Raw genomic sequence first — 21,226 nt, 5'->3', positions numbered from 1 at the left:
TGACCGGCTGAATTCAGCATTTTGTTTATCTTCGGTGTAAACCAGCATCTACAGTTCCTTCCTACACAGCAGTAAAGGACTTGGTCCGGTCATGCTTTTATTTCTTAAGTTATTGTTTTCAAAATAGGTCACATGTCTTGGCTTAAATATTCCTCAAGATCAATCCAACGCTAGAACAATCCGGCAAATGTAGATGAGCACTCACCGTACTTTTGTCTTTCAGTAGCTTTTCAATTGCTTCCACTAAAGGTTCTTTCTGCTCTGGATCCAGACTGCGGGTGTGAATGGAAATAAAATATGGATTAACGGCAAATCTTCGCATTTTAACTTTGATACTGCAGGTGAACCTAAGCACTAAATTTAACTCTGTGAGCAAGAATATGCAAGGCCGTGGCTTGTTGCTCTGAAGGTGTAAACTAGCGTTCAGCCGTGCACACTGAAGTCTCCTTTGTGTACGGACTCACTGAAAGTCTAGGTCTTACTGTGCAACAAATGCTGTGGCACAGTGCTGTTGCTGGACACCACAACCCCTCCAGGAAAAATACAGTCTTTGTGCCCCTGGGTCTTAAAATCAGAAACGGCATTAGGTGGAATGGGAATTTCTGGCCCGAGGATTGTTCCAAAGCAAATATTTTAGTTTAATACAGTTTTTAGTTTTAGCTTTGGAGAATTTAATCACTTTTATAAAAGTCTTTAAACATTTCCCCATATTTAAATGAATTGTAAGATTTGAAATATTTATGAATGTCAGCAATTAATACATTTTACCAGCTTTGATAGAACTTCTTCATCTTTGTTTTTTTTGTTTAAAGATAAAGCCTGTCAAGCACATTGGAGTGGCCCGCCACAGAACAATCGCACCCGTTGCCTCATCACGGCACTGCAGAAGCTTCATTACAGCCCACTGGATAAACCTAGGTTCCAGAGGCACAACCAGATTCCAACTGGTTAAATAAACATGTGGAAAGTGAGCAGATGCTGGCGGCCCAGCAACATTTCCCAATTAACTTTCCTCATTTAATTTCAGCCTTTCGATATGATTGTGGCTGACCATCTAAAATCAGTACCCCATTCCTGCTTTTTCCCCCCCATATCCCTTGATTCCTTTAGCCCTTAGAGCAAAATCTAACTCTCTCTTGAAAACATCCGGTGAATTGGCCTCCACTGCCTTCTGTGGCAGAGAATTCCACAGGTTCACAACTCTCTGGGTGAAGACGTTTTTCCTCATCTCAGTCCTAAATGGCCTACCCCTTATTCTTAAACTGTGACCCCTGGTTCTGGACTCCCCCAACATCGGGAAATTTTCCCTGCATCTAGCCTGTCCAATCCTCTTAAGAATTGTATATGTTTCTATGAGGTCTCCTCTCATCCTTCTAAATTCCAGTGAATACAAGCCCAGTCAACCCATTCTTTCATCATATCTTAGTCCCACCATCCCAGGAATTAATCTGGTGAACCTACACTGCACTCCCTCAATAGCAATAATGGCCTTCCTCAAATTAGGAGACCAAAATTGCACACTATACTCCAGGAGCGGTCTCACCAGGGCCCTGTACAACTCCTTACTCCTAAATTCAAATCCTCTCGTAATGAAGCTTTCTTCGCTGCCTGCTGTACCTGCATGCTTGCTTTCAGTGACTGATGTACAAGCACACCCAGGTCTCGTTGCACCTCCCATTTTCCTAATCTGACACCATTCAGATAATAATCTGCCTTCCTGTTCTTGCCTCCAAAGTGGATAACCTCACATTTATCCACATTATACTGCATCTGCCATGGGTCTGCCCACTCACCCAACCTATCCAAGACACCCTGCAGCCTCATAGCATCCTCATCGCAGCTCACACTGCCACCCAGCTTTGTGCCATCCGCAAACTTGGAGATGTTACATTTAATTCCCTCATCTAAATCGTTAATATGTATTGTGTCTAACTGGGGTTCCAGCACGAGCCTTGCGGCACCCCACTGGTCACTGCCTGCCATTCTGAAAAGGACCTGTTAATTCCTACTCTTTGCTTCCTGTCTGCCAACCAGTTCTCCATCCATGTCAATACCTTACCCCCAATACCATGTGCTCTAATTTTGCACACTAATCTCATGTGGGACCTTGTCAAAGGCTTTTTGAAAGTCCAGATACACCACATCCACGACAGCACTAGGGGCGCTGCACTGGCAGCAGCCTCTACCTACAGCCTGTCTGTTATTTCTATCTTTTTTTTAATTTTTAGTTAGTCTAAAGTCTTGTGTTGGGGGAAACTTTAACTTTTCTATGTGGGGGAGGGGGTCAGGGTAAGGGGGAAACCGTTTCCCAGTCTCTTCCTGGCGGGGTCGCGACTATTTCTCCGAGTCGCGTCCTCGCCCCCCACCTCGCGGCCTACCAACTGGATCGGAGCGGCCTTTCCTGCCGGGGACCGGGAACCGGACCAGGGCTGCTACAGCGGCAGCGCAGCGCTGGAGTCACCGCGGAGCGGGCGATGCCTACCTGGGTCGCCGTTTGGAGCTCCGAAGCGTTGAGCCGCTGCTCCAACATCGTGGAGCTCTGGTGCGGAGAGCTTCCAACGCGGGCGGCGTTGACCGTCATCGTGGAGTCCTGGGGCGCCTTGCAGAGGGTCTGCAGCAGCAGTCTCCACCCGGCGCGGCCTGCGGACTTTGGAAGCCACCGACTCCGGTAGGAGGGGGCCGACTCTGGTGTCCACGCTGCTGAGGACATCCCGCAGCCCCGACGTCGGACTTACAACACCCCGGCGAGCGGTCCTGAACATCGGGCCGCCCGTAGCGGCAACTGCGGAGGGCACGGGGAGGCCCTGACCACGGGGAACAATGGAGGAAGAGACTGACTTTGGTGCCTTCCCACACAGTGGGAAACTTTGATTCTGCTGTGTGGGGATGTTTTATGTCAAACCCTATAGTGTGTTGTGTCCCTTTTTTTATTGTATGGCTGTATGGGAATTTCATTTCACTGTGCCATCTTGCACATGTGATGAATAAATCTATCTTGTATCTTGTATCTTGTATCTTTCCCTTATCCATTCTACTTGTCAGATCCTTAAAAAAAATCCAGAAGATTAGTCAAGCATGGTTTCCCTTCATATATCCATGCTGACTTTGACCAATCCTCTCACTTCTTTCCAAATGCACTGCTATAACATCTTTAATAATCGACTCAAGCATCTTCCCCACTACCGACGTAAGGCTAACTGGTCTACAATTCTCAGTTTTCTCTCTCCCTCCTTTGCTCCCCTCCAGTCTATTGGCTCCCCTCCAGTCCACAGGAACTGATGCAGAGTCGAGAGAACATTGGAAAATGATCAACAATGCATCCACAATTTCTGAGGCAACCTCCTTGAGTACTCTGTGATGCAGACCATCAGGCTCATCACACCATCAGACTCTCTGCCTTCAGTCCCAACAGTTTACCTAACACCATTTCCTGACTCATGTGGATTCCCTTCAATTCCTCCCTCCCACTAGATCCTTGGTCCCCTAGTATTTACAGGAGATTGTTTGTGAAGACAGAACCAGAGTATTCGTTTAACTATTCTGCCATTTCCTTGTTTCCCCATTATAAATTCGGCCTCACGTGTCCACGCCAAGCAACTAGAATCTTGAGCAAAAAACACAAAGTGCTAGAGTAATTCAGCAGGTCAGGCAGAATCTCTAGAGAACATGAATAGCCAATGTTTCAGGTAGGGACCCATCTTTGGATAATGGTAGCGGTGGAGTGGGAGGGGAGGGGGGGAGAAGGGAAACGAGGAGAGAAGAAGGGAATGAGAGGAGAGGAGACGCTGGAAGAGAGGTGGGGGGGGCAGACAAAGCTAGGTAAGTAATAAGCAAATACAGGTGAGCGGGTTTGATTGGCAGATTAGCAGACAAAGGCCAAAGATTAAAAGGAGACAAAAATGGCCAAGGTAAGGAGAGAAGAGGCATGAATTGTGAAGGGATGAAGGTGGACTGGTCCAGGAACACTGAGGCACCGTATAAGAAGGGACAGAGCCGTCTGTGTTTTCTGAGGAGGCTCCGCTCTTTTAACGTCTGCAGTAAGATGTTCGACCAATCGGTGGCAGCTAGTGCCATTTTCTATGCTGCCGTGTGCTGGGGTAGCAGGCCGAAGGTCGACGACTCCAATAGAATTGACAAGCTCATCAAGAAGGCTGGCTCCGACCTGGGGGTGGAGTTGGATTGACTGGAGATGGTTTTGGAGGGGAGGATGCTTCTCACACCGTTTCATGTATCTTGTTGTGTTGGAGGAAGATTTCCCTCCTGGGATAAATAAAGTTCTGTTGTAACGTACCGTATCGAATGGGATGGGGGTCAGGGGAAAAGGGAAATGATGCATCTAGATGGGCCACAGGGAAGAGATGGGTGTTGTTGGTCAGTTGACTAAAATTGAAGAATTCAATTTGGGTTGTAAGCTACCCAAATGAAAAATGAGGTGCTGTTCGTCCAGTCTGCGTGTGACCTCACACTAGCAATGGAGGTAGCCTAGTACAGAAAGGTCTATATGGGAATGGGAAGGGGAGTTAAAATGATTAACAGCAGGGGAGATCCGACAGGGCTTGGCGGACTGAGTGCAAATTTTGTAGTTCGAGGCAACTTTGAAAGGTATGTCTAGGAAAAGGCAGTGCAATTTTTCCACATCCAGCCAAGCAACTAGAATATTCCATCACCTACTTTCCAGAATTTTGAAATGACCAATTACAAAGAAAGTACACTATGATCAAATTCAAATAAAATTCATTAAAAACTATACCTACCTGTAGAGTTTCTGAATAGCATGGGCAGCAGTTTTCCGGACGTATGGAGAAAGGTCCCTGGCAGCTTCCTGAATGGACAGCATCATTATTGGAACAATGATCGATACTCTGATACTGGACAGAACTCGCAAAGCACTTGCCCGAATCAACTGGTTAGGGTCCTGGGATAAAGAATAAACTGTTAGCTGAAGAACATTTTCTACTCCTATATCTACACGACTTCTTTCAGTTTCATTGGTGACAACAATCTTTCAACATTGATTGGTATTTTTAATGTAAGCCCATATGCATTAGAGAGACACATGCCAATGGCCTGGATCAGGCTGAGTGGGGCTCACTCACTGCTTAGATCCTGCAAACTGCATCATAAGCCTTGCCACATGCCATAGATGTAGAAACAAGGAACTTCAAATGCCGGTTTACCAAGAAAATACACAAAATGCTGGGTCAGGCAGCATCCCTGGAGGAGATGGAAAGGTGGCATTTTGGGTCAGGACCCTTCTTCATCGACTCTGTTTCAGGGACGTTGCCCGACCCGCCGAGTTACTCCAGCATTTTGCGTCTTTCCTTGGTAAATCGGCATCTGCAGTTCAGTGTTTCTACATTTTAACTACTCTGCTGCAAAATCAGCAGAAGAAAGGTCCTGACCCAAACCGTCACCTATCCATGTTCTCCAGGGATGCTGAAGAATAAATTGCAGCAGAGTCCTGATCAGCTCGGAGCTGAGGAATGGCAAATTGTAATTTCTCTTCGCCCCCCCCCCCTCCAGAGCAGGGTAGACCAGAAGTAGAGGTCATAGTCTCAAGATGAGAGGCAATAGATTTAAGAGAGACCTTATGGGAAACCTTTTTACTCGAATGATAATTTGAGTATCTGTAACGAACTGCATTTAGGACTTTCAAGAGACATTTAGACAGATATAGATCGGTAGGGTTCAGATGGATATGGTCCAAATGCAGGAATATGGTACTGGCGTGCCCGAATGCCAACTTGGTCGGCATGGACATTGGGTCAAAGGGCCCTTTCATAAGGTCAGAAGGAATAGGAGCAGAATTAGGCCATTTAGCCCATCAAGTCTACTCCACCATTCAATCATTGCTGATCAATCTGTCCCTCCTAGCCCCATACTCCTGCCTTCTCCCCACAACCTCTAAAACCTGTACTAATCAAGAAATATTACATATTTTCCAAGTTCTATACTCTAAATGGTGTTCAACTCAGGAAATGTTGAGGTGTTGTATTTTGAAAAGGCAAACCAGGTAGGGCTTTAGCAGTGAATGGTAGCGTCTTGGGGCCGAGGAATACATAACTTCTTTAATGTAGCCACACAGGTAGACAGGGTAGTGGAGGCTGCATTTGGCATGCTGAACGTCATCAATCATCGCATTGAGAACAGGTGTTTGAATGTTGTACAAGAAGTCAGTGAGGCTGCATTTGGAGTACTGGGTACAGTTTTTATTATTCTGCTTTAGGAAAAATGCCACTAAGCCTAAAGGGTGTAAAGTATGTAGCCAGGACTTAAGGGCATAAGTATGAGGGAAAGGATGGGCAGGCTAGTATTTATTCCTTGGAGTATAAGAGACTGAGGAGTGATCTTACATGCTTGCATAAAATCACAAGGGGCATTCATAAGGTGAATCCAGAGTATTTTATCCTCGGGAGGCGGAATCAAAAAGTCCCAAGTTTAGAGCAAGAGCGATATGATTTACAAGGGACATGGAGGGCAACTGTTGGGCCATGACCCCACAGGTGATCACCAGGCCATAATCTCACAGACCATTTCTGATACCTTCCTACTTATTTCCAGAGTTTGGTTTGCACGTGGAACAAGCTGCCAGAGCCAGTAGTTGAGGCAGCTACATTTACAACATTTCAAGGGCATTTGGATTGGTTTGTGGATAGGAAAGGTTTAGGGGGAAAGGCATTAAAAAAAATATATATATATATTAAATTGGAAACTAAGCTATGTTTTAAACAAAATAATGCACTTATACTTTTCGTATCTTAATAAAAGATGGTTGTTTTAACAATAATAAAATTCCCTTACAAATTAAACATGCTAAAATTATAACTGTCTGAAGAAGGGTCTCGACCTGAAATGTCACCCAACCTTTTCTCCAGAGATGCTGCCAGGACCCGCTGAGTTACTCCAAAACTTTGTGTCTATATTTGCTATAAGCCAGCATCTGCAGTTCTTGGTTTCTAAAATTATAACTGGTCTCATTCTTAACTTGGTTACAAATGATGGAAATTGAAGAGGAAAGATGAATATTATTATACAAAAGAAAACAAAGCTAAATTTAAAAAAAAAACTAATGGTGTCATAAATGCAATTAGAAAAGGAACGTTATTTTCAAAATTCAAATTACTTGGTTAAGTTTAATTTGCATCAATGTTTCATGAATACTGCTCCCAGGCCTTTGGCAACACTGACCTTCAATGCACGTTGAAACGTGCTGATTGACAACAAGGCCAGATCTTGTTGCTCCTCTGCATAACGTACAAGGAAAACATATACCAATTTCTTTAGCTGCAAAAGATTAATGCAAGATTAAAAAGATTAATGCAAGAAAGCGAATGGCATGTTGGCCTTTATAACAAGACAAATCAAATATAGGAGCAAAGAGGTCCTTCTGCAGTTGTACAGAGCCCTAGTGAGACCACACCTGGAGTATTGTGTGCAGTTTTGGTCCCCTAATTTGAGGAAGGACATTCTTGCTATTGATGGAGTGCAGCGTAGGTTTACAAGATTAATTCCCAGGATGGCGGGACTGTCATATGCTGAGAGAATGGAGCAGCTGGGCTTGTACACTCTGGAGTTTAGAAGGATGAGACGGGATCTCATTGAAACGTATAAGATTGTTAAGGGCTTGGACACACTAGAGGCATGAAACATGTTCCCGATGTTGGGGGAGTCCAGAACCAGGGGCCACAGTTTAAGAATAAGGAGTAAGCCATTTAGAACGGAGACGAGGAAACACTTTTTCTCACAGAGAGTGGTGAGTCTGTGGAATTCTCTGCCTCAGAGGCGGTGGAGGCAGGTTCTCTGGATGCTTTCAAGAGAGAGCTAGATAGGGCTCTTAATAATAGCGGAGTCAGGGGATATGGGGAGAAGGCAGGAACAGGATACTGATTGGGGATGATCAGCCATGATCACATTGAATGGCGGTGCTGGCTCGAAGGGCCAAATGGCCTACTCCTGCACCTATTGTCTATTAAAAGAGGACACTTGTTTGAGTGAATTGATCCATCAAGAGAAACTTGACATATTCCAAATGAAGTGGATTTCAGGAAAGATAAAATTAAGGACAATCACATTGAAATTTACTGCCAAAATTATACAATATTTGGAAATCAACATTTTTAGATGCTTGAAATCCAAAATAAATACAGGGAATAAAAGGCACCATTCCACAGATGAGGCTGCATCTGCAAGAAGAGTGTTGATGCATTTATGATCAACAATGCATTGAAGGAGGATGTTTTCATGAGATGTTCACCAACCTGAAATGTTAATTGTTCCGTTTTATGGAAGCCTTCTGGCCTAATGAGAGTTTGCATTATTTTTGTTTTTTATTAAAAAAAACATACAGCAGCTTACTATGCCATATTTCTCCATTACCAGCTCAACTGAACCGATGTAATCTGTGGTCGCCCCCACCTCGTGTTCTACCCTAATGATCGTCTCAACTCTGGATGCTGGATAATTGCCGTCCTTCGTCCCCGTGGCAATTATTTCCAAAGTCATGAGAGTTCAATTCTCTTCCTTTGTTCAAGCTGCACGCCCAGCGTCCAATCTGCAATGGCAGCCATTTCTTATGGTCCATGAGACATAATGGACACTATGTCCAGCTTTTTAAGCTGGAAACACTTAAGTCACTGGTTTTGTTTCCCACTTGCTCCACTTTCTATCCCAGAACACACACACACACAAACTAAGCTGCAAAGATAGTCCAGATGCGTAACACCGTAACTAGGAAGGACTGGCATTGAACAGCTAACTCATTCATGCTAATTAGAGCATGTTGATGGGGTTCCCAATTCAGAGAAAAAGTGGATAACCATTTTAGGAGGACTGAATATTTGTAACATTTAAATCTGTTTAAAAAAAGTCAGGGGATTTCATAGTGTAAGAACCAGATCCTATTCGCTGCTCAAAACCAACTCTGCCTCACCAAATGTCTGTTTAATGTAATGGATCAGTTTCCCCCATCCAATAGACAATAGACAATAGGTGCATGAGTAGGCCATTCAGCCCTTTGAGCCAGCACCGCCATTCAATGTGATCATGGCTAATCATCCCCAATCAGTACCCCGTTCCTGCCTTCTCCCTTATATCCCCTGACTCCGCTATTTTTAAGAGCCCTTATTAGCTCTCTCTTGAAAGCATCCAGAGAACCTGCATCCGCCGCCCTCTGAGGCAGAGAATTCCACAGACTCACCACTCTCTGTGAGAAAAATAGTTTCCTCGTCTCCATTCTAAATGGCTTACTCCTTATTCTTAAACTGTGGCCCCTGGTTCTGGACTCCCCCAACATCGGGAACACGTTTCCTGCCTCTAGCATGTCCAATCCAGCTCTTCATTATATGGATGAGTGGGTGAGCAAGTCCAGGCAGCGCAATCTTCATCGAAATTCAAAGTCGATAAAACTCAAGTCCGAAGAAGGGTAGTGACCCAAAACATCACCTATCCATGTACTCGAGAGATTCTGCCTGAACTGCCGAACTACCAAGACTATCTCCTTTTAAAAAAATAAAAAATAAAACTGTGGCTCCGGTCTTGCTCCTGTCTGGAGAAACAGCACCAAGCTGAAGAAGTCAAATCAAACAAACTTTTGTCACTTCCACATACCACCCGGTAAGCCAATGCATTGGCAGAGGTTCACAGTTGAGCATCTGCTATCCTATCAATAAAAGACAAGAGTGTGCAGGGAGAATAGAACAAATCTTAGAAAGGAAGCAAGAAAAATATTGAAAAATGCAGTGGAGGTAAAATTGATTTTGGTGGTAATCAAAGTGAAATCAGCTATATCAAAACCTTAAGTTTAGGTTTTACTGTTTCAATCTAAAATAATTTGATAACAGTCTCCAGTCCATCATGAGAATAATAAATTCAGTAATTAAACTACAGATATCTAGGTTTATGATTTTTGAACAAAAAGGATTTTCAAAATACAAAAATCTTTACAATGTTTTTTGTACAACTGCCAATGTTAAATCATTGAAGGTTGTAAAATAGTCCATTTGCTCTTGGCCAGGTTTAGATTAGATAAAATCAATGCTAGCCATGAGAGACCCACATAACCTGACTGCAAGTCCACAGCACTAGCCGTCTTTCTCCAAAAAAACAATGTGTGACCAGAAACAGGAACATGCTGGATGACGTGACTATACTCGGAGACTAAGTGTTATTTCGCTCCATGCTGTGACGCTTCCTGATGCGATGTTAATCATAACACCATTGTGTTCGGCTTTAAGAACTCGGGGAGACTGTCCTAAGCAAGCAATTTAATTAATCCATCAATTCTAGTGCATCAAACTCCGTGACATTCTGCTCAAATCTTCGATTTTTTTTAAAACTGCATGCTGATGATTCATTAATGCGTTATTTTTGCATCATCTTCTATTCTCATCTTATGACTGAATACCACATCCTCAAATAAAAAATCTGCATAATTTCAACCACAATCACACGTCGCAGAAAATCTGATTTGATTCAACAAAATGAGAATTCTATTACTAACCCAACTGAGGATAAAAGAGATTGATCCCAGAATGTATTCTTCAAATAGAAATAAACCATACAGTCTGACCTTTGATGGAACAATTTTTAATAAAGGTCATTTTCTATGTATTAAAAGTTCACAACAAGGCACTGGCATTATATCCATTTACATGCGTTGTGTTTGACTGTCTATTTTACAGTATCATGAGGAAAGAGAAAAGGCTTTCGTACATAGTCAATGGAACATACCTCAATGTTTTTACTGGCCACATTCTTTACCACAGCGGGAAACAATTCAGAAGCATTTTTTCCTTTAGCAATCATCTGCAACATGAAGAATAGTCTGCATTACAAAGCAAGATGTACTCTTCTGCATTAATTACACAATGTCTGAAAGGCATGCTAATCTATTTAAATGTGTAAATGGCTTAGGTTTAAGTTTACAGAAAACCATGCAAGCTTTAAACAACCTTTTGGCCGTAGCTGATTCCCGGTGATTTTAAAAGGAGATGGAAGGACAATAATGCTGATACTCAATTATAAATAAAAGATAATTCCAGCTTTAATTCCCCATTGCATTTCATCTTAAATGTTAGGCTGGAGTACTTGCTGCCAGAGTGCCCTTTATATTCTCTTGCATTGCCTGGCTGGTGGGGGGAGTACCAAAGAAGGTACCAAATTAAACCATACTTATCAATCCCAAATGCCATCTCAGTGATATCAACAGCAAAACTGGAAGCCTGCAAATAGCAAAGAAAACTTAAGAACGACAAGCAAAAACAAAGTTGATGTTTGTCTGCACATCAACATCATCATGATTTTACATTCCAGTGATTTGTTTTGCAGAACAGGGAAGCATCTCAGTTTTATCATGTCAAGGAGGGGAGAAATTTCTTCAAATCCTTTATCCTTTTATTAAGGAAAGTGGCACAGCAGATTCACCTTTTCCCTTGCACAATACAACTTCCTAAGATCCACTCAATGGTGTGGGCAAGTTGGGCCGAAGGCCTGTATCCAAGCTCTATGATTATGAGCTTCAGAGGCTCCGGCCGCAGGCCCTGTGGACGGTAACATCGGGAGCTCGCAGGTCCCTGGTGGGAGACCGCTTTTCGGAGTTCCCGCAACGGCAACTTCTCCCGCCGGAATCGCGGGGTTTAAATGGCTAGGAGCGGGGCCTAACATCGCCCGGCGCAGCTTAACGGCTGCGGGACTTACCATCGCCCGCCGGGGGCTTTAACATCGGGAGCCCCAGTCGCCTCGACGCTGCAGTTGGACTGCTGGACCCCGGGAGAAGAGCAAGGGAAGAGATAATACTTTTGCCTCCCATCACAGTGAGGTGTTGGAGATTCACTGTGATGGATGTTTGTGTAAATTGTGTTAAGTGTGGGTCTTGTTTTTTTTTGTAATTGTTAAGACGGTAGAAAATGCAATTTCGTTCAAACCAAGCTGTTTGAATGACAATAAAAGGCATTCTATTCTATTCTTCTATTCAATTGCCTATCTCCGTTATTATCTGTTTAACTCAATCTCTACACATTTCCAATATTATTTATCCCTTGTATGTGTGAGTTCATTTTACAACCTCCACCACCCAATGTTTGTCTGCAATGGGGATTAATCCACAGCCTACAACCCTTCTTAAAAATCAAAAACTTTCCATCCATAATAGCAAATGTCCTCCCCTCGTCCCATCCCAGATCTTTCATCATACTATAATTTCCCACCTGTGTGAACCTCAATTAAGCTTTTGCTCAGGAAACTCAAATAGCAGCTTATACATTTGAAATGCTTCACCTCTCGATGTCTATTTTTTCTGAAAATCCTCCTTTATCCACATCTTATTTTTTCATCTTTGTGGGCTCACATGATTCTGTTTCTAGTTAAAAGATCCAGAACAAGAAGAGGGGAGTGAAGATTCGTTTGCTATTATGAATGGCAGGTTTCTAATTATTTTAGTAAGGGCTGCCAATTTCCTTCAAGCTTGACTTTATTTTACTGCACACTCACTATCTAGCCCAACATGCTCTCTTTCTCATCTACATCTTTTGCACGCCTTCATCTGGACACAAAATGCTGGAGTAACGCAGCGGGACAGGCAGCATTTCTGGAGAGAAGGAATGGCTGACATTTCAGGTCGAGACCCTTCTTCAGACTTCATCTTTTGGGATTCAACAATATGAATGTCCATGTTCTCAGATATGTTAACTTTTTATCCAAAATTAATACAAAGGCTACCAATTTTGGATAGGTTGATTGTGTACGAACATTTTTCAACAATTTACTGAAGCTTTTGATAATGGAGAAATTAACAATGATCTTAAAGTTTTATATGTTTTCACACAAATCCTAGTGTCAAGAAAACTCATGATTATCATCACACATATTAAAAGATCTTGGGAATACCACAGATTAAAACAGGTGGCTGAATTAATGTCCTGAACCACTCACCTAATCTCAATCTCATTATTCAAGATTAGCATGTTCAAATTATATAAATTATTTTTTTATTTACAGACAGCTTTGCTGAAACAGTACCTGTTTGCTTGCTGTATTGTTCAAATCAAAATTAAATATAGCAGCCATTTCTACAATTTTATGATCTGCAATGTCTAATTAAATCCTACAAATTATGAAGAAAAGGAATATGTGACATTTCGGGTCGAGACCCCTCTTCAGACTGAAGAAGTCTGAATAGGTTGAAGAAAGGCCTGGACCTGAAACGTCACCTATTCCTTTTCTCCAAAGATATTTCCTGACTCGCTGAGTCACTCCAGCTGTTGTGTGTTTATCTTCAGTTTATACCAGCATCTGCAGTTCCTTCCTGCACCTACAAATTATGATATTCCTTTCACATTGCACATCTCATGTTGAGACTTGGGGTTGGTGTAACAGCATCTTCATTGCAATCTAAAGCATTAAAAATAATTACAATACATGATTCATCATTGAGTTCACACAACTTTCATCACATTTTGACTTACCAACCCTGACACATCTTTTCTTTTTTCCATATGACCCAGTCTACATTTGTTATGATAAGGCTATCAAGGTTAGATGCCATAATTCTGTAAAACTGACAACAAATCTTGGCATGCAGACTTGCATTGCTACCCTGAGAAATCCAAAGGGGTTTGCGATAATTGATAAGCTGCAATATTTACAAGTGTAGTCAGAGAATCAGTTATTTCACACGAAAGTGAACATGTACTGACAGTGCTGAAAAAACATTGAATGAATTATTACTGGTGTACAGCAACCTCTCCGAACCTGGAAAACTTCAACAGAACATTTCCAAATTCTGGCTTCATAATTCTTTCACAATTAAATAATTTGATTTCAAAATTGCTGCTGACTGAAAGTTTTTAAGAGAGGCAACAATTTTACCTTACTTTTCCCTTTACCAGCGTTTTTAACATATCATAATATAACATTTTTTACCCTTTAAATACAGTATTATCTGCTGCAATATGTCCTGCCATTCCCCTCTTCTCCACAATCCTCCCTACAACAACCTCTCAACAACAGCCACAATATTGTGAATCCGCCATTACACATTCCTTCCAAAGAGGTCTTGTATGTAACAGTCTGGAACCCATTGAATTAGAGCAACATTGAACAGACAAACTTCTGAAAAGGCCTATTTCTCTTCTCTTGTATTGTCAATTACTGCACGGTGCATTAAAATACTAATCCTTGGATATCTTCAATTCATATGTTGACTACACTCAACACATTTGTCTCCACCCCAATAGACTTGTGACGTTATTAATGTTAAAATATATACCGCGACAATTCTCTTCATGGCCTCCAGTTTAAGTGAATCCTTGTTGCTCTCCAGCATCTGATGCAGATCTTCATTCCTGAAAAGAAAAATAAATAAAATCAGGAAAAGGAGCAAATCCAGCACTTTTCCACAGCTTGCCATGTTGTATAGACAAAATATTCAAACACATTCGGAGGAATAGCAATGAAAGCTACACAGTAAGTGCACGTTAAATGAAACTTTGCAATAAATTATGCTTTAAAATCCTGACATGATGAAAAATGGAGATGCTAAATTTGTCAACCAGGCAAATAGACTTCAAAATTGACATGGCTTGCAACTGTAACCACCTGCTCTGGTTCACATTTAATACCTGGTTTCTATCTTCCACTGGTTAATGTAATAAACTGATCACCCCATTCACAGCCTCTTACCAGAGGTGCTGCCATATATCGTTCTTAGCTCTACCTCACTTTATTATTCTGTTAAGATAATTTAAGGGGTTTTTTTAAAACCACATCAGGTTGTATTACAATCTTTGCACCCTCATGCTTTGAAGGGATTTCCAGAGGGGAAGGTTCCAGAGGGGAAGGTTCCAGAGGGAAAGGTTCCAGAGGGAAAGGTTCCAGAGGGAAAGGTTCCAGAGGGAAAGGTTCCAGAGGGAAAGGTTCCAGAGGGAAAGGTTCCAGAGGGGAAGACCCGAAGGTTTGTTGCTCAGTGGAACCTGTAACCCTGCCAAAAGCACGACAGACAACGGGACCAGGAGGGAGTCGCTGGAGACGTGGGATGAACCACGAGGAGGGTGAACCAGGGTAATGCCTTCAAGGTCGGCTGCAGGAGGCAGCCACGGGACACAAAGGTGGTCGGGCGAGGAGAGGGACATTAGTTTGCAGGCCGAACCAGTCGAGGGCGATGGAGGAAGGCCCTGCAGGAGCCTGGGGCTTGCCAGGATCAGGAACCGCTCCAGTAGACCGAGCGCGCGGGCAGACCAGACTTTGGAAATGGCGCCAAAACGTGGCAGCGTCTGCTTGTGTAAATATGCAACATGAATATCACTGTGCAGTTTTATACGTGATAAAGCACGATTGAACCAAGTACCCAAAATAATCAGACTTTAGGGCTTCCTGATAATTCTGCAAACAATGCATTTCGTTGTCTCTGTACTGTACACTGACAATGACAATTAAAATTGAATCTGAATCTGACAAGTTCAAGTGATGAAATCATCATCAGGAGTTTAATTCATTGTATTGTTGAGACATGAGCAGCTGGCATCAAGAACAAAATACCATAATATTATTTGAATTTGATTCATGCCGATCATAGATTTGCACTCAAAACTCCTTGAAATGCTGTGCAAATTGTGGACACATTTCACCAAAAACAAAATAGCAACCTAGAGGAAACCCCAAGTCATTATCAGTAATGTAACCACAGTAGTAACAACGTTGACCTGTGGATACATACCCAATCAATTGCTGTTCACTTCCATTGCTACTATCCGTCAGCCCCCTTTCTTCTGCAGTCTCCTCTGTTTTCCATGTTAGCTGAAGACTATCTGCGGCCACCAATACAATTTTCACCGCAGCCATCAAATTGGTTTCCAAGATAGAGTAACTTCTAGGTTTTTAATCAAATGCCGGTTTCTGCTGGGCTTACGACAGGTTTGTACAGTGCTAGGGCATTCTTAAAGGTCACCTGACAGATAAGCCAGCAATAATAAACATTCCGATTGGATGACTTCACTCAACCTTTATTACAACATTCACTCCCATCTCAGACCTGTGTCCACTCAGAAGCATTCTCTATCAACAATGTGTAGAAACACTTAAGTTTGTGACCAGAGTCACAAACATCTCTTCCAGTCCTATTCTAAGAGTTTGAAAGCTTTATTGTTTTTAATACATTTAAGAAAATATAAAGTAATATTCTGTCAAGGTGTTGTGTAATTTATAAAAAAACTTTGAATATTAATAAGAGTTTTAGTTTTTAGTTAGTTAGAGTTGAATAACTTAAGTGATCCAGAAAAAACAAAAATTTTATCAAACCGATAGAGAATACACACACACACAACACTTATGTTTAATTGCAAGAACTGATAAGAGTGGCCCCTAAAAGATAACTAATGGACAAGGATATTTAAAAACTAATACACATAGGATGTAGACCAGCAAATCACTCAATAGGATTTCCTGTGGAAATATAGTTACAAACTCAATTTGGTTTATAACCCAATTTTAAGTGTTTTCAAAAACACCCAGTGATGCAGATGTAATTCCCAATTATCCACCGTTGCCAGTTTAAAACAATTCCTTATAAAACTTAAGTTAACAGATGAAGGAGACAATTATTTTCCATGCATTCGTAGGTGTCAGGAGTTATACTTTAATTGCCCTGAGCTGTATTTGTAAACCTACAACAGACTAACACATAATTTAGCAGTATGCTTTCTGAATGAACAATAGCTAGGAATGAAATGAGTCATAATGCTATCACTGTAGTTGCTAGTCAAATAGCAAATCCAATAGAAGCATGGGTGCGCAGACAACTGATAATTATTAATATAATGTGAAAGTAAATTACTAACCTTTTGTGCACTATTTATTCAATTAGCTGATTAAAAATGAGTTATTACATTAATATCAAAAGATCTTTCAGCATCAATAATAAATTCCTGAAATGAATTTTAATATTGTTGATCAAAGTCTTAGGAACTCTTCTACAGACCCCTTCAAAGACATTCCAAGGAGCAGTTTTGATCCCAGTCCAATTGAAGTAGAATTTGTCCTTTCTCAGCTGTACTTTGGTTTAGCAATTATGCCAGTTTGACTATTACACAAGGCAAAAACCAAAATGATGTTGATACAGGCTTCAATCAACAAAGAAAACAGAGTTATCTAGATCTTCAATGCACGGGGCAGTGGAATAAGTCAATATAATGACGATGCTTTCAACTTCTGAAATATAAGATTGAAGGAATAATCCAGGCAAAAACATTGTAACAACCTGGGACATTTTAATTACATTTTTTGATAAAGCTCCACCCACGAACAAAATAAATCGAGCATGTGTAGGTGTGAACCGCAAACATTTGCAGACCACTTATTCATAGCCAGTTCCAAACGTCCTCCTGAAAATTACACACACACAACAATGGTTTTCCAAGAATGGCAGGAAATAGGAAATTTGGCAGATATTTACCACTATGCCCAACAAAGGGTCTCAGATCAATCATAAATGAAAACATATAAAAGTTTGAAACAAAACATGTTGGAAACATTCGACCAACATTGCGGAAAGGGACACGTAATGTTTTAGGTTGAATACATTGCGCAAGATGAATCTTTTGGTTTCATTCAATCAACAGGGCGTGACGGGGGAGTGAAGCAATTCAATAGACAATAGACAATAGGTGCAGGAGTAGGCCATTCGGCCCTTCGAGCCAGCACCGCCATTCAATGTGATCATGGCTGATCATCCATAATCAGTACCCCTTTCCTGCCTTCTCCCCATATCCCCTGACTCCGCTATTTTTAAGAGCCTCATCTAGCTCTCTTGAAAGCATCCAGGGAACAATTCGAACTTTGAGGTATGCTCAGTCACAGCACAGTAAACCTACTGATTCAAGAGGCTAATATATGAGACTGAAGTATGGCAGCTTTGAGCCCGTGAGCACTTCCAGAGTTAAAATGGACAACAATAAAACACGAATGTTACCCTTTGTATTCAAATACATGAACATCTCTGACAAAGTCAGCATTTGTTGCCACTGTGGATATGACAATTAAATTCTCTTGACTCTTGAAACTGGACCATCTGAAATAAATCCACAGTCATTTCTTCCAGAACCATAGGGACAGTCAGACCCGCTGAGTTACACCATTTTTTGTGTCCATCATAGGTACAGTAAATATCTAACAATTTAAAAACAAATGCATCAAGTAGAATAATGCCATCAGTTTTCCTGCACAAAGTGGTAATTTGCAGGGACCAATTAACCTGCAAGCTTTGGGATGTGGGAGGAAGCCAAAGCCCCTGGTGGAAACCCACACAATCACAGGGAGAACATGCAAACTTCACGTTAAATGTTGTGCACTGTTCTGATTCAGGTAGTTTCAGGAACAAATTAAGAAACTGCAAAATATGACCATGTCAAGATGCACAGGAAAATAAACCTACAATTGGAGGCACTACAACATATCTCTCGCCCTCTTCCTTCTTGGTGATAGAGGTTGCAGGTTTGCGCAGTGGCGATAGAATAACTTTGCAGTTTGAATTCATATCCCTCATGTATATTGGTCTGGTAGAGGAAGAGTTGAATGTTTAGAGGGGAGTCAATCAAACAGAGAGCTTTATCCTGGGTGGTGCTGAGCTTATTGTTGCTAAAGTTGCAACGGTTCCAAGCAAGTGAAGATTATTCTTTCACACTCTTTATCCATATCTTAGATAGTGGATAGGTTTTGGAGAATTAGAAAGATGATCATTCACATGGGAATGAGCTGAACAATCTAATTCTGCAGTTGTGTCTTATGGATATTCATCCTCTGATTAACTGTCCCCATCAATGAAATAACTGGGTATTTGTAGAGGATTTGCAGGTAACATTGTTCAATGTCTAAGTTAGATGTTTGGTCATTCTTGCAATGAGGATGATAATCATTTGGTACTTACATGGCCCAAATGTAACTCGCCATTTATCATCCCATGTCTAAATATTGTTCAAGTCTAGCTGTTATGCAAGCAAGGTCTGTTTCATTTGATGAATGCCTGTAAACAAAATGGAGCATTATGCATTCATCGGCAGAAATCCCCACTTTGGACTTCAGAAAAGTTGAAGGTTGGGTCGGGGACACTGCCCAGAGTCAGTAACGGCCTGAGGCCAAGACCACCAACCTCCAGTAATCAAAACCATTTTCCAATGGACAAGATGTGGCTACAACAAGCAGATAATATTCCCCCAATTCCATACATTTGCTTTTACTGGGCAACCTTGATGCCACACTCAGTCACATCCTGCCTTACAGCAAATGGGAGTAATATTTAACTGACAAGTCCAAAAAAAAGTAGCTTTTCATAATGTTTATAGATCAGAATTCTCAGCCCACAGCCTCACTTTCACACACATTCCAGTCATCAACTGTCCCAAGGGACTGCCAAGAATTGGATGGCTGTCAGCCAGATTAAGTTCATTTTATTTTTGATTTTGAACTGTATGTCCTTGGATATTTTCCCATATTAAGAGATACAGGTGTTGTAACCATACTGCATTAGCTTGATTAAAAGCATGCCTATTACTAGAGTGCGAGTCAGCACTGTGGTCTTGCCCAAGCCCACTTGCTCCATCCTGAGACCTTAAACATTTCTTGACATCAAGTGAGGCACAAATGAAAATATGATATGAAGACTAGCTTCTGTGATGGCACCAACCTTAGAAGGTGCATCCAGTTACTCTTCATCTAAATTGCAACCCGAATAGGGTTGCATGTGCTTTAATCTTATGGTTGCCACCCAATCGATTAAACTTTTGACACAAAGCTGGGTGGCAGTGTGAGCTGCGTTGAGGATGCTCTGGGGCTTGGATAGGTTGGGTAAGTGGGCAGATGCAGTACAATGTGGATAAATGTGAGGTTTGTAGAGGCACCAAACGTGGTGAACAAATGGATTTCTTTATTCAGGCATAATAGGTTCGTTATACATGCACGTTGGTCCTCTCACACAAAGTTGTTGCTGCTGCGAGGCTGTTGCCTCGTGGGCTCGAACTGAGCCCCTGCAGAGATGGAAGGACACTCACCCCTAGAGAGAAGAGAGCTGGTCAGCTCAAATGTAGAGAGAGTGAGAGAGAGGGTTGTCCCAGGGTTCATTATATATCCCAGGACACACCCCTGCATCCCATGACAAATCCTCCCTGCCATTGCCCAGTCACGTGACCGACTGCTGAGGGTTTGTGTAGCTAGTGGCACAGCCACTGGGTGCCGCCACAGGACCCCCCCAGAACCGGAGGCAGGAAAATGAGCAGTCTAACAAACCGCAGCAGCCTGACTCGTAAATTTATAGGCAGACTATGAGGGCAGACGTCGAAAAGGGATGGAGCGCGCTCACCTTTTACCAGAAGGTGCGCGAGCAAGGTCGAGGGCGGCTCTTGCTGTAGGTCGGGGGCACCCCGGCTGTGGGTCGGGACGGTGGGTCCCGCGGACACAGTCGACGCTCCGGCTCTGGGCCATCCCAAGGTAAGTCGAGAGGTGCAAGGAGACCAACACAAAAGCCGCAGGACGGACGAGGTATAGACCAGTCACGTCGGCCAGCAGGGGATCGTGTCCTGAGAAAGACATCGGCGACAATGCAAATACAACAAGGAACTAACAGTAATGTTAAGCTCGGTGATTACAGTGTACAGTGGAAAAAAAACTACAGTGAGCAAATAGCAAAGATACAGCAAAGTCCAAAGTGGTCGGATTAGCTTTGCTTGAAACTGGATGATGTGGTAACACCAACCGACCAGAGGTGGCGCTGTAGACGATGGTTAGACTGCAGAGTCGCCACTCGACCAGAGGTGGCGCTGTTGACGGCGGTCAGCAGCTCGAGCGTCGCTTCCAGCCGGCCGCGGCGGCCATTTTTGTAGTCGCTGCAGCGGCCATGTGGGAGTAGGGCACGGCGGCCTTTTGGCGGCTGGCTGAGGCGACCTTCACATGGCGGCCAACCTAAGCATTTCCAAACGCGTGCAGGGCGGCCGGCATCGACGGGCCTCGCCCCACCGCTACAGGTAGGTACTCCACCCACCGTCGCCAGTGTCGTCGAAGACCAGCCACACCCGAGGCTGGAAGCTGCCGGGAATCTGTCGCGGGACCGCCGACTCACGACTGGCCGAGGCTCCATCCCGCTGCTGGGCCGGACGGCGAGGACGTCTTCGGGCAGCTGCCCCAGGTAGGCCCGCCCTATCGGATGTCTAGGCCTTGAGCAGCTGCCGGCGGGGTAATGGGCGGGCCC

The 21,226-nt window shown here is 42.8% G+C and overlaps 1 protein-coding gene across 1 annotated transcript in view; it reads right to left on the bottom strand.

Moving 5' to 3' along the window:
* The window catches only part of ap3b1 (adaptor related protein complex 3 subunit beta 1), a 242,097-nt gene that overhangs the window by 202,804 nt on the left and 18,067 nt on the right, over positions 1-21,226 (bottom strand). The window contains exons 2-6 of the mRNA XM_033018603.1: positions 14,264-14,339; positions 10,729-10,803; positions 7,189-7,284; positions 4,755-4,915; positions 206-272 (exon numbers count right to left, since the gene is read on the bottom strand). Of these exons, the coding sequence (XP_032874494.1) occupies positions 206-272; positions 4,755-4,915; positions 7,189-7,284; positions 10,729-10,803; positions 14,264-14,339 (475 nt within the window). The remainder of the gene's footprint in view (positions 1-205; positions 273-4,754; positions 4,916-7,188; positions 7,285-10,728; positions 10,804-14,263; positions 14,340-21,226) is intronic.

This window comes from Amblyraja radiata, chromosome 3, assembly GCF_010909765.2.
Source record: "Amblyraja radiata isolate CabotCenter1 chromosome 3, sAmbRad1.1.pri, whole genome shotgun sequence".
Classification (NCBI taxonomy): domain Eukaryota; kingdom Metazoa; phylum Chordata; class Chondrichthyes; order Rajiformes; family Rajidae; genus Amblyraja; species Amblyraja radiata.
The sequence above is the reverse complement of the archived record's forward strand: the minus strand, read 5'-3'. Positions and strand labels throughout refer to the sequence as shown.